The sequence below is a fragment of the Pelecanus crispus genome, chromosome 1 (assembly GCF_030463565.1).
Source record: "Pelecanus crispus isolate bPelCri1 chromosome 1, bPelCri1.pri, whole genome shotgun sequence".
Classification (NCBI taxonomy): Eukaryota; Metazoa; Chordata; class Aves; order Pelecaniformes; family Pelecanidae; genus Pelecanus; species Pelecanus crispus.
Window position 1 is genome coordinate 41,234,326 of NC_134643.1, and position 13,418 is coordinate 41,247,743.

At 36.1% G+C, this 13,418-nt stretch overlaps 1 protein-coding gene across 6 annotated transcripts in view; it reads left to right on the forward strand.

The window, feature by feature from the left end:
- Window positions 1-13,418, forward strand: part of CNOT2 (CCR4-NOT transcription complex subunit 2) — a 94,072-nt gene that overhangs the window by 70,090 nt on the left and 10,564 nt on the right. For 5 of the 6 annotated variants that reach the window (XM_075723592.1, XM_075723672.1, XM_009493062.2 and 2 more), the window contains 7 exons: window positions 725-872; window positions 1,516-1,698; window positions 4,520-4,599; window positions 5,743-5,868; window positions 8,447-8,571; window positions 9,758-9,878; window positions 9,990-10,146. In XM_075723592.1, the coding sequence (XP_075579707.1) occupies window positions 725-872; window positions 1,516-1,698; window positions 4,520-4,599; window positions 5,743-5,868; window positions 8,447-8,571; window positions 9,758-9,878; window positions 9,990-10,146 (940 nt within the window). The remainder of the gene's footprint in view (window positions 1-724; window positions 873-1,515; window positions 1,699-4,519; window positions 4,600-5,742; window positions 5,869-8,446; window positions 8,572-9,757; window positions 9,879-9,989; window positions 10,147-13,418) is intronic. The other variant, XM_075723967.1, reaches the window with a different exon arrangement.

Here is a 13,418-nt window from a genome sequence, read left to right on the forward strand (position 1 = left end):
GTCACACCCAGTTGTTTGTGTAGAAAATACTTTTGATCACAATGTTAAAAATCTGTGTATTTTTAAATGCTAAGAGAGGGCAGTTAAAATTCTGCTTGCTTTCTTTTCTGAAAAGATTGAGCTTGACTTGATCATGGACACTGAAGTTCTGTTATCAAAAAGGAGCAACTTGAACTTTACAGAGAACTGGCCTAAAAAGTTGCTTTTGTTGTCCTAAAAGCAATGTTATTGTGAACTACATAGTAATAACTTTCTTTTTTAATTAGATTTGTTTAATTTTTAACAACACAGATCTGTGTTCTAAATACTGGCCAAACATACCCATTTATTAAAAAGAAATTAATGTATTTCTTGAGTGCAATTATTAATTTTCTCAAAGTGCTGCCTTTTTGAGATAATTTGTAGATTTCCATGTCCTCATCAAAAACTCAAACTAAAACCTTTCTCTACAGTATGCATCTCAAAAGAAACAAAATTTTGTTTATGACTCAAATACAGAAATTCCTTAAAGAGCCTTTCTAACGTTTAACAGAAATGGGGCTAAATTTGAGATAATTGGGCTTCTACTATGCAAACAAGGAGTTAGTTTTTACACTGCACTTTCCTTCAGTCTTTACACTTTTTTGTAGGTTGTCAGCATAAATTGTTTCCATCTACACTTGATGGAGAAGACTTTGTTCCTGATTGCTCTATATCTCCACCCCTCTGAATTTTTTTTCAATAGGTGCACTAGGCCTTCCAATGAGGGGAATGAGCAACAATACCCCTCAGTTAAATCGCAGCTTATCACAAGGCACTCAGTTACCGAGCCACGTAACGCCAACAACAGGGGTACCAACAATGTCACTTCACACGCCTCCATCTCCGAGCAGGTATTTATTGATAGCTGCTATTTCTGCGATTGTGTCTTTCTGCAGAGCTCTTGTTAAATGTTCTGCATATTTTGCCTCACCTACTTTACAGTCTGATTAATTAAAAAAGAAGTAGTTTCTATTGACCGCTGCCTATGTTAGGGAAATAATACTGTAAGACAGTAAGATAGGACTTACTGTAAGACAGTATTTGATTTTTTTTTTTTTTTTTTTTTTTTTTTTTTGTATGTAAAGGACAAATGCTGGCAAATTCTGCTTCAGAATGTAAGAGGCTGTTTTTTGGTTGTTCTGGTAAATGTAGAGTTAAAATTTTTATATGGCTGTCATACACTGCATAAGAATATTAAGGTAGTAGGTCTAAAGCGCTCATTAAAAAAAGAGCTGTAACACCTTTTCAAATGCATAATATTTAAGTATTTATCTAAACCTGACCAAGGACTTGATCAGTATGTAATGGGTCATCTGGTATTTCTGAAGAAATCTAAAACTAAATTAATTATAGAGAGTAATCCAAACATGCTGTGTTGATGCTAAGCACAAGTTAAGTTGCAACAGCTCAGAGTCCATCCTACGTTAGTAACCTAAATGAGTAACCAAATACTACTGTACACATTCATCTCTGTGGATGGTTTTTCTCTTTCAGGGGGATATTGCCTATGAATCCTAGGAATATGATGAACCACTCCCAGGTTGGTCAGGGCATTGGAATTCCCAGCAGGACAAACAGCATGAGCAGTTCAGGGTTAGGCAGCCCCAACAGAAGCTCTCCAAGCATAATATGTATGCCAAAGCAGCAACCCTCTCGACAACCTTTTACTGTGAACAGGTAAGGCTGCTTAGTCAGACCGTCCCTGTACAGCCATGGAAATGCTTGAATGCTGCTCTGGAAATCTAATTTTTATCCATTAGAATAAAGCTCAAAAGCGCTGCTTCATGTGTTCTTGTCTCCTGGTGATAAACTTTGAAGCTGCTTTTAATATTCACACAAGCTTTGTGAGACCTTTAAGTTAAATTCTGTTTCTGACTACTGAATTTCTGCTGCTGCTTCTTTAAGATATGTGATGTTTCTTGTGTGTTCCTGAGTTTTTGAAACATACATTGATTTTTGGGTATATGTTTCCATTTTAAGACTATTCATCTATGAGGTTGGGAAGAAGTAAGGCAAGATTTAAAAACACAATATTTACTCTGGGATAATAGTTAACTGATTCAGATTCAGTAGGGACCTAGCATTAAATTCTGGAATAATATGGAAAACACTGCTTTCCCATTCATTTAAGGATAAGGTGCTCATTTGGGTGCCAAAAGCTTCTCAGTCACTTCTGCTCTTTTTCTAACTGGGCAAGACTGTAACATCATAAATCATTGGGCTTTAACTGTGTTTTGGTGCTATGTTTATGCTTAGTTCATACTGATAAACTTGTAGTAAAAAATGTGTTGATTCTAATTATTTAATGTGTGTGGTCACAGCTTCACACAGCTGACTGCTTTCCAGGCTTCATTCTATGACCTCAGAATCTCTGCTCGCAGTTTCATCCTTTTTCTCCCTTCAGGCCCTTCCTTACAGGACTGACTCTTACAGGGAGCACAAACAAGCTCATGGCAGTCAGGTGCCACCTCTGACCCAATCTAGTATTTTACAAAATGGATAAAGGAAGGTGAAAACTAACGTTATGGTTATCTGAAACTTGGTCAGGCTATTTAGTTCTGTAGTTTCGTACTGATACAGGCATAAAAATGCTTTTCTCAATCACAGCAATAGAGATTTGGTAGTACCGGTTTATGTTCTTGGAGTGTGAGAAGATTTTGTATCTTGCCTCTGATTACATAGAATTTACCTTTTCTTTCCTGTAATGTATAGCAGCAAGTAAAGGAGATGATAATTTGAAAAGATAATTTTATATCTTAAGGTATTTTTGAAACTTGAGCATCACAGAAGGTCGAAATAGTAATATTTAAACACTCTACATAGAGAGGACAATGATTTTGGAGATTGATATATTTATAGAAAGTACTTGTTTAAATACTGCTCAGCTGTAGGGTAGATAATGAAATCCCTGTCTGTAGGAGCATTTGAATTAAAATCCTCATCTTCTACTGTTTGCACTGTGTATCATATTTTCAAGATGCTACGACTTTTACAAGTCGAGAAGGAAATATCACTGGAACAATGACAAGTTCTTATTCCGCAGTTTATTAGCCTACAGAAGATTAGTAGTAGTACATAGCCAATTGTTAATTGATATATTTAACAAAATTTTGAAGTTATACTTGGAAAAAAAAAAATTATGGTGTTTCCTTGACAGGTGCATGAATTATGTGACTTCTGAGAAGTGTTTTCTGAATGGTTGCCTTAGCAATGAAAGTTTTTAGGTTTTTTAATATAAAAATACTTCACTTCCCCTTTCTTAGTTACGTTGGTAAAACAGGTTACAAATAATTGTAGAGAAGTATGCATTTTGTGGCCTAATCCATTTCTTATGCCTGAAATTCTTAACATGGTTATTTTTAATTACTTTAAAAGCAAACCAAAAAAAAAAAACCCTTGCATGAGAAATACTGTCTGTCATCAGGCTGGGTTATATGTTCTCAAGATTGAGTTGTCTCCTGTTGGTGCTCTCACCAGGTCTAGAATTCACAGATGATACCAGCAGTGTGTTTCTTCAGATGCGTGAGGTGTCAAAGATCTGGATGTCTTTCAAATACACCACCTTGGGGAAGCAAAGCAGAACAGGACCAGTCTTGGCTAACTGTTCCCTTTCTTAATGTCACAATCCAAAATGAAGCATTTAGGGCTGTTTCAAATTGGAATGCTTCAGATCTGTAACTGGAAAAAGTCTGTGTAGGTAAAACTTCCACTAGGAAAAAATTTGTCATTTTTATTTACAGAAACTTCTAAAATCATGTCAACTTCCATCCTGTTACAGGGAAAAAAATGAATGTTGTGATTTCCCGTAGGGCAGAAATTCAGAATTTCACTCAGCTGGGGCCTACCTTTGAGCTTCTCAACATCTCCAACTCTCACAGAATGAAGTGGATCATTTGTGAGGGTGTCTTTCCAGCCACAGTAGTCCTATATATTTAGATGTCTTCAAACATTTTTGCCTGACTCTGTGAGACTTTAATTTGGCTGGTGCCCTTGTGTGGCAGAGACCATCCCTACGCTCATAATAGAGCCATATGTACATGGTGATGGTTGCACACCTTAACTGTTCAGCTTATAACTGAGTCATGACAAACTTGATCGCTTCCATGATCCAGCTTCCCACCTGTAAATGAATGGATTGCAGCCTAACTTTTCACTATTGCATTTACTGCTACTTCATTTTTCTATATGAAATTACTGAGTAACGATCATGTTTGTCATAACTTGTTGGTTGACAGATGTCTTAAGACACAGTGGCTATTAAAAAACTAGGTTATTTTGAAGTCATTCCAGTTGTCTTGATTGAGCAGTGCCTGCTGCTGCTGCTCAGAGTTTTCAGAAGTATAAAGGAAAATAATTAAAAGCTGAGTTTAGGCTAATGTGGGTTGCTTAAGCTTGAAATAATTTAGGTGTCTTAGGGGTTTTTTCCCCTTAATGCATTCCACTGGAAATTACAAAGTATGTATACCCTTTTGTCTGACTTCCTGGATTTTTTTCACAGTATGTCTGGATTTGGGATGAACAGAAATCAGGCATTTGGAATGAATAACTCCTTATCAAGTAACATTTTTAATGGAACAGGTGAGTTTACTCTGATTAATGTTGATCTTAAAGTCCAGTAGAGAGATTTTTTGACTAAAAGAGTCTAATCGAAAATACTTTGTTCTGTTGGAGTGCAACTTTGTTATAATTTTCAGTTGTTCCACAGAAATGCTGCTCCAAGAGCAGTGCTATGAAACTGTTACTACTTCATAACAGTGGATTTTAATACTTTTGAAGACAAAACGAAAGTATTCTGTAGAATACTCACTGTACATCACATGACTGTAGATTATACCTAGTCGGTTAGAAATGCAAAATAGCTTATGGAATTGAAAATGGGATCAGAGAAGAAAAGATCTATCCTTTTTCTACGAAAACATTATATAGGGTAAAAACAGTGGGAAAGCATTTTTTTTGAAATCTCCTTTTGAACAGCTGGTTTATAATGTTATCCTTTCATTTGGTTGTTTCAGTTGTGATTTTTCTCTGGAAGTTACTACTTCTCCTGAATTTAATGAACTAGAGAGGGGAAAAGATCATTGTGCATAAATGCCTTAGGTTTGTCCCTGCTGATGTTTCTGTAGGTGGCTGTGTATATGAAACAACTTGAGGTGCTGGTGACATCACAGAGTGGAAGGGTTTGGGCACCCCCTAGGACCTTGTGACATCTTTAGAGAGCTGCAGCTCTGGCCTTGCCTATATAGTATTTTCTGCTGCATATCAAAAACAGTTCCCATGTAACTTGCACTGCATTGGCTTTACAGCTGCTTCAGCTTTATCTTATCTAAGGACAAAAGAGCTCCTTGATGCTGCTGCTAATATGGGTTATTATTATCTCTCAAATTTCTTCTTGATAGCTCCTTAAATTTTAAACAGGCTACCTATCCTAGTACTGTAATTTTGATAGTCACCTGTATTTTATGCATGCAGTCTTTAATTCAAAATGAGTAGACCTTGTTACTAAATACTGTTGACTAGCTATTGTTTAAAAACAAACCCCAAACATCTTGATGCTCTTTAGGCTAGCCTCATAACACAGAGGCTGTAGTTATTTGTAATAATTACAGTAAGAGTAAAAAGATGAACTTGAAGAAAGAAAATAAATCCTACGTTTATCTTGCACATAATGAAGTCTTTGAGTAAAAAATGTAAGGGAATTTAAAACATCTGTTTGTATTGTAGATGGAAGTGAAAATGTGACAGGACTGGACCTCTCAGATTTTCCAGCACTAGCAGACAGAAACAGAAGGGAAGGAAGTGGCAATCCAACTCCATTAATAAACCCTTTAGCTGGAAGGGCACCCTATGGTAAGACTATACTTTTGAAAGCTCTTTGAATGAAATCAGTATTGATTCACCTTTTGCTGTTCATAAGACAATAGGTAGTCTTTTAAAAGAAATGCCAGACACTTGAGCTCCTAAGTCTCATTTTTTAAAATAAATAATCAATATCTCTGTGATTGGAGATTCCCCTCAGGCTTTTGTAAGTATTAGAACTCATCTGCTTTAGTTTCACTGTCAATAGACGTTGTTGGGGTTTTCAGTCTGTATAGTATGATTACTCTGAAGCTGCTCACTCTAGACATTTCTTAGGCCATAGGTTGTTGTCTAATTGCATGTATACAAGAACTCTTGAGGTCTGAGTAGTAAATTTTAGAAATAATATTTGATTGCCAGAGGTGTTACTGTGTAAAAAGTCAGCAGCTGTAAACATACTGTATATTTTCTCTGTTTATTGGTAGTACTTGCAGTAGTACTGCTCACTGTCAGTCTTATGATGAACATCAGGTTTCAAAAAATAACCTGTAAGCATCAACGATTATCAGTCAGATTGCAAGTCTGTGTCTATATAATTCTTGCTGAACAGCTTAAAAAAATAATAAAAGGAAAAACTTTAAGGTGGATACAAATCTTATTATTTGTGTCTGAAAAAAATTCAGGTAAGCTTAGCGTGAGGCACAATACTTTTTTTTTTGTTACTGCTTTCGTAGATTTGTCGTGCATGTTGCATCAGCTACTCTGAAAAGTTGCTTTTATAACCTAAAGTTATTTTTGTGACACTTGTCAAATTTCCAACCAAAAATAACCCAGTGTTTTCTAACGATAAAAAGCTAATGTTTTTTCAGAAATATCTCCAACTTTAATTGGAGAGAAATAGTAGATACTGCATTATCAGGAGAAAGTAGCCTCATGGACTGGGCGTAACCAGGGCCCTCTGCTTAAGATAGCTGTGAGAAAGAGCAAAATGAGTTAAACTGAAGTGGCCCTAAACACAGGGAAAAGTCACTTCCCCAAATGAAGACATGAAAAGTCACACTGAGAGCGGAGTGCTAATACGTCTTGTGGTTTATATGAGGTTTTGTCTGTCTCTGAAAGATGCCATTACATGAAAAACTGATTGAAAGTAGGAAGGAGATCCACACAGATGTACTTCCAGCATGGAGCTGGAGTTCAACATTCAGCAGCACTGCTGCATAAAAAAAAATCTGCAATTCTTCCCATTTCCCTGTTTTGGTGCTAGCATAGCTGTTTGCATGACTGTGTGATATACCAGGAAAGAAATTTCTCTGTCTGAAGAGTTATCTTGAGCATCTGCTTAATACAGGGGGTGGGTATGGTGGTAGAAACAGTCAAAAAATAGGGATATGAAATGCAGTGGGCACTGTCTCCAGCAACAAAAAATGCAGAGTGCTTTTGGTTGTGATCAAGAAAAACAAGGTTTGAAACTGAGCAGAGACATACTTTCTTCATGCTTAGCTTATTTAGCAAAATTAGACTTCAAAGAACTTTTTAGCTAGAATGAGAATATGCAATACACAGTTAATTCATTATTAGTTTTATTCATCCAGTGGAAGAAATCATAACTCTGGATGAAAAGGGTGAACAGCAGAAACAAGATTAACTCGGTGTTTTTTTTCTTAAAATAAAGGAACTTTGATCTCTATCTTCAGAATACTAGAGAAAGTCATATATTGTCAGCTACTGAACTATTTTAGATCCTATACATCTATTAAGAATCTTTTGAAACATAGGCCCTAGACTACTTCTGTCTTATCTTCCTCTAGTGCAGTGTTGTTTGCAACCAAATCACTCTTAGTTTTCTTGTCTCTAAGCAAAGAGTAATTGCCCTTGGGTGTGTGGTGTGGGGGCTTTTCTTTGGTTGGTTTTCTTGCTTGTTTGTTTTGGTTTGGGTTTTGGTTTTTTTAACTGGCATTAAAAAAAAAAAAGAGAATGTTGCTTTTCAGTAGTCGGAATCCATGTTCCAATGTGACTGGCCTACTTTTTTTAAATTAGGGTCAGAGCACTGAGAGTTGCAGGCTAAATGCTTTCAGTTTTCATACTGAAAGTAGGAGTCGTTCTTATGTCACAGGCAAGTATTTCATTGGTGATATGTTCTGTTGCAAGTTAGCTGGGCATCCTTTAAGAATACCTGCTTCTAAAGAGATTATGCTAAGAAATTCTTCATGCAATTAGGGGATGGAGGAAAAATGTATTATAATCTTAAAAACAGTATATCCTTCCTTCATCAGTGGATTTCCTTAAGTGCCGCTTTTAATAATGGCTGTAAAGATTAGTTGATTATTTAGATGTGCAAAACAGGTGCTGTTCCTGGTAAAAGTACTGGGCTTCATTCTTAAAGCAGCGGATGTGTCTATGAATTTAACCCAGAGTGTTTCTCAGCTCACACTTAAATAAGAGGCTTTAGTCTAATATGTGTGGATGTTTTAAATGAATATGCTTTGTTTTGGTTTACCTGTCTTTTTTGAAAGCCGTTTCTGCTGTACAGCTTGCACATAATGAAAATGGGCAGTAAGCAAGATCAACAGCAGAAAATTCTTTACTTAACAGTCATTTAATGTTATTCCTGCTTTCATTTTGATGATAGTTGGAATGGTAACAAAACCAGCAAGTGAGCAGTCCCAGGACTTTTCAATACACAATGAAGATTTTCCAGCATTACCAGGCTCCAGCTACAAAGACCCAACATCAAGTAATGATGACAATAAATCTGTAAGTAAACCTTAAATACTCTTTTATTCTGAGTGTTCATACTTAGATGATTATATCTTAAAATGGGCAGTGACTATATTTGTAATGTAAGATTTTCAAATTTGCCCCTCTAAATTAACAAGAAATTTTGCATAAGCAGCATTTCATATATAACTATGTAAATGGAATTTCTCAGGAACTTTTCTGGTCCCAACAGTCACTATGACCTTGCTTTCTTAATTTCATGTGACTTTTGTGTATCCTTTTGTATTTTGTGGAGTGGCCAGGGAGGAACTTCCAAGAACACCTCAAAATTTATTTTTGAGAATTGATATATATTTTTCAAGTTTTGCAGTTCATAATTTCTTTTTCTACTAATTCCAGCTCATTTTTCACTGTTGGTACCTCTCATCAGTAGTAGTAATTTACACATTATAACATCTCTCTTCAAAGCTGTCAAATCCTCTAAAAGTTAGGTGGTAAATATCACTTGAGGATAAAATTCTTGATAGGGAAATGCAATCTCAGGGAACAAGCTCTTTTAATAGAGACCATTGAAAATGAAAATGTTCTGATACAGTTAGTGTTGAATACAGTAAGGAAGGAGGGAGTAAATGTGATTAGATTGTATTACTGCAGACTTGTTTTAAAGAAGAATAATGAGTAAGAAATAATAGTTACAAAGATATCTTTTGTCAGTATACAGGCTCCTGGAGTGCAATCACAATTTTTTTGCCAGGCATATTGTTTACATCTCTTTCCTGGTAGCTGCAAATGTGCCAACTGTATGTTGCTTGCACCTGAAATTGGCTTGAGTTATTATCTGTTGCTACATCATTGAATGTTATGCGGGAGCAAGGCTGTATGGGGAAAAATACATGATGTGATGAATCCAAAATATCCTCTAGTCACAGGCACTTGGGATATCCATTGTGTATTCAAACTCAGGTGTAAAATATCTTCTCATTGTCTTAGACTGCAAGCTGTAGGCTCATTAATAGCTCTTACTGTATGACAGGAAGTGGTAAATTTTACATAAGGTTTGTCAACAGAACTCAAGAGCTTCAGCTTGGTTCTATTTTAGTGCCTAATTCATTAGAGTGACTTGACGTACTGGTTTAGAGTGCTTGACTGAAAGGTATGGTCAACAGGTTTTTCCATTTGGGTTTGTTTCCATCATACCAATTCTGGAAATTATTTTTAATAGAATTTGAGTACATCAGGCAAAACATCATCCAGCACAGATGGGCCCAAGTTTCCTGGAGATAAAAGTTCAACTACGCAAAACAACAACCAGCAGAAAAAAGGGATCCAGGTGTTACCTGATGGTATGTGTCGTTCCACTTTTTCTTCTTTAAAAGTTTTGACAGTCATTTAGATCACCTTGTTGATTCCTCCACTTCTTGAAAGGAGAAAATTAATTTGTTCTTCTTGCCCAGGTCGGGTTACCAACATTCCTCAAGGGATGGTGACGGACCAGTTTGGAATGATTGGCTTGTTAACATTCATCAGGGCAGCAGAGACAGATCCAGGAATGGTACATCTTGCATTAGGAAGTGATTTAACAACACTAGGTCTCAATCTCAACTCTCCTGAGTAAGTTTCTGGTTTTCAGTACTGTCTTCAGTTTTGATTTTATTATGCTGTCATTCATAATAATATGCTCGCTTAGCTCACACAACTATCAAACCCACAAGATATTTTGCTAAATATAATTTGAAAACGTAATGACAGTAAAATAAAATTTTCACAAACAAGAGAATTGTGCTTCAAGGCATATTGAGATCTTGCTGTGCAAGCTTTGAATAAACCTAGTGGCTTTGCTTATTCTCTTAACTTCTTTAGGACTTTCTTCAAGGAGTTGATAGTGTATTGTTAATAAATTTCATGTATACGTTATTTTTCAAATAATAATATTCCTTCAGGGTATCTACACTTAACTCTCAGCAATTTGGGTGGTAAATTCAATTGATACTAGTGTAATAACAGAGCATCTGCAAGTGTTACCCTGCACCAAAGATTAATTTCAATGAAAATGTAGTTTTATAGTTAACATCTAGTCATTCAGTTCACCTAAGTTTAGTCATCTAGGCTTCCTGCAGAGGCAGTGGGGAGAAGAGTAGCTAGCGACTGCACTAACAGTGAGGTAAGTGCTTAAGGTAGATGAGGTGAATCATGAGCCCAGGTTGCCTCTCTTTCTCCACTAGTTATAGAAGGAACCTAGATCAGTTTGGACAAACCACTATCTTCTAGGTGACTGTAATTGTGAGAGCAATTTAATTTCTGATACTCTGACTTTCACCCGAGAATCTCCTATCATTTTGTTTCAGCAGAGATATACATAGTGTTAGCCTTACTGACAGAGTAGTGTATGCATTTTAAGGTTTGCACATAATATATTAACGAAACAAGGACCAAACAACATGCACACACACGGTTCCCATGTTTCACAAATTTCTGTGGAGCTGCACTTTGAATGCACGAGTTCAGGGAAGATAGATGAATGTGGATATTAAGTTGAGAGGGAAAGCATAGGAAAAATGGCTCCTGATTTTTTCTGTCTTGAAATAATTGGCATGAATTTACATATTTCTTTCTAGAGATGTAACTTTTTTAGAAATTACCACTTCTAGAAATTTTGTAGAGCTTGCATCAAAACTTAGTCAAATTGTTGTGCCATTGACACTTTTAAAAATATTTCAAAACAATCATCCAAAGTCAGCCTTGTAATACAATTGTCTGTAGTTATTTGCAGAATGCGTTACGTTAATGTAGTATCTTCTTCATTTGTAGTCTCGCAGATCACTCCTCCGTTGAATCCAGTAGTTTCCCACTCCCGTCCCCTTCTCCCACAACATAGAGAAGTCACAAAGAACAGTTACACTGACTATGGGTTGCTCTTTTTCCTTGGTAGTCCCAGAGCTTACAGCACTGACTGGGAGATGGGTCTCCTGGATCTACATGATACTGAAGTAATTTGCTGTTCTCAGTACAGATTGCTTAAACATAATTTGAGGATGATCAGCTGAAAGTAGAACGCCTTTGTTCATTAAAATAATCTCAAGTACATCAGTCTCTGAATTCTTGAGCTGTGCCTAGACACAGGTGGAATCCAGTTATGTCATTTGGTTACATAGCTACTTTCTCTAGATGTTGGCAGGCAGAATAATAGTAGTGATACTACTTTTAGTGATACTATTTGATGTTTTTTATTCAATGTTATTCATTAGTTTTAATGACTTAACACAAAGCTTAAGCTTAACATACCTATTGGAGAGTCTACATAAAACTGGTACCTCGTTACAGAGGGGTACGAAACATGCTTTGATGATGTGATGACTTGTAGCTGTGTTACGCAGCTCCTGAATACAGCATCCAAATTATTAGTGTGTCTTTGTACATAAGCAGTATATATACCTGGCATATGCTGCTGCTTTTCCTTAGCAGGTATGCTGTAAATAGCTGGCTTTTTAAAAGCTTTTAACAGTTTATTTCTCTGTACAGGGTATTAAGGGTCTTGGAGGGGGTAGGGTTAGTATTTTATCCAGACAGTTCTGTATCAGAAAGCTGGTTTTATTTTATACTACAGAAAAGATTTGCAAACAGCCTGTGCAGTCCTCAGTGTCTGGCCTGCCATCTTGCCTTATGTTAAACATCCTTTGCTTCCTTTATGAATTGTTGTTTGAAAAACTAAAAGCATTTCACATGTGGAAAGCTGAAATTTTCTGCCTTGTGAGCTACTTCTCACGGTAAAGATACCTGTCTGACTTAAACGCTTTGCACAATAAATGTGCTATTAGAAAAAAAAATTAGAATTCTATCTGTATCTCTAAATTTTGAATTAACCCTTCTAACTCCTAGTTTTATATAGATTTTTCCATGCAGGTATGTTAAGATTTATTTTGGTTGTTGAAAGAATGATTATGTATTACCTGTACAGTCCTGTATTTCTTTGTTAAGAAATATGCTTCTAATTCCTTAGGATAATTTAAAATTCTACATAAACAAAAATTAAAAAATACGGCATTACTATATTTAATTCTTTAGAGATTATGTAGCTGTTTGTTCATGTTCTGAAGCTTTCTGAAATATTCATCAAATAGACTGTAGGCTGTCCGATACCTTCTTGAAAAATGTTAAATTAGTAGAGTTTTGTTTGTATCATAGAGGGAACACTGTGCACAAATGCTTCAGTTTTTATTGCATGTGGAGGTGCACTCCCAAGGATGTAAAATCCTGAATTCTCTGCCCTAGGAAACAAAACCTCTAGGGCACGCACGAGGTGATGGACTTGCAGGACGCTCCTCTCCTTGGGGCAATGCCTATCCATGCTTTCAGTAGAAGGAGTGGTTTAGTTATTTTCAACATCTGCAGATTTTGCCACTGAAATCTTCCTTCAGGCTCTAAAGCATAAGTTTTTGCTAATAGTAGGATTAACTACCCTAGTGTAAGATTGACACCACTTTATCAGTGTAGTTTTTTTCCCCATATAGCTCAGCTGGTAGTTGGTTGTGTTCAGGTCATTTGGTAGGTTTCCGATTGTGGTTTGGTGTTTTTTTGGGGTTTTTTTGTTTTGTTTTGTTTTTAATTTAAATAGTAATTATCAGGCCCTTGACAAGAAGGAAGCAGGGATTTGGTAGGGTGTACCATACTCAAGTTTCATTTACAAAACTTGCTATAATAGCATGCTATCATGGATAATTAAAAGCAGGCTGTAGCTATCTGCCAAAAGTACATTTTGTTCAGTCCTTTTTTTCACGTCTTTAACTGTTAATTAGAAAACTCATTCCTCAGTACATTGGTCATTGTAGTAGAGTTGGAAGGTTCATCATTTTCTCTTTATTAAAAAAAAAATGGAGCCATTAGTT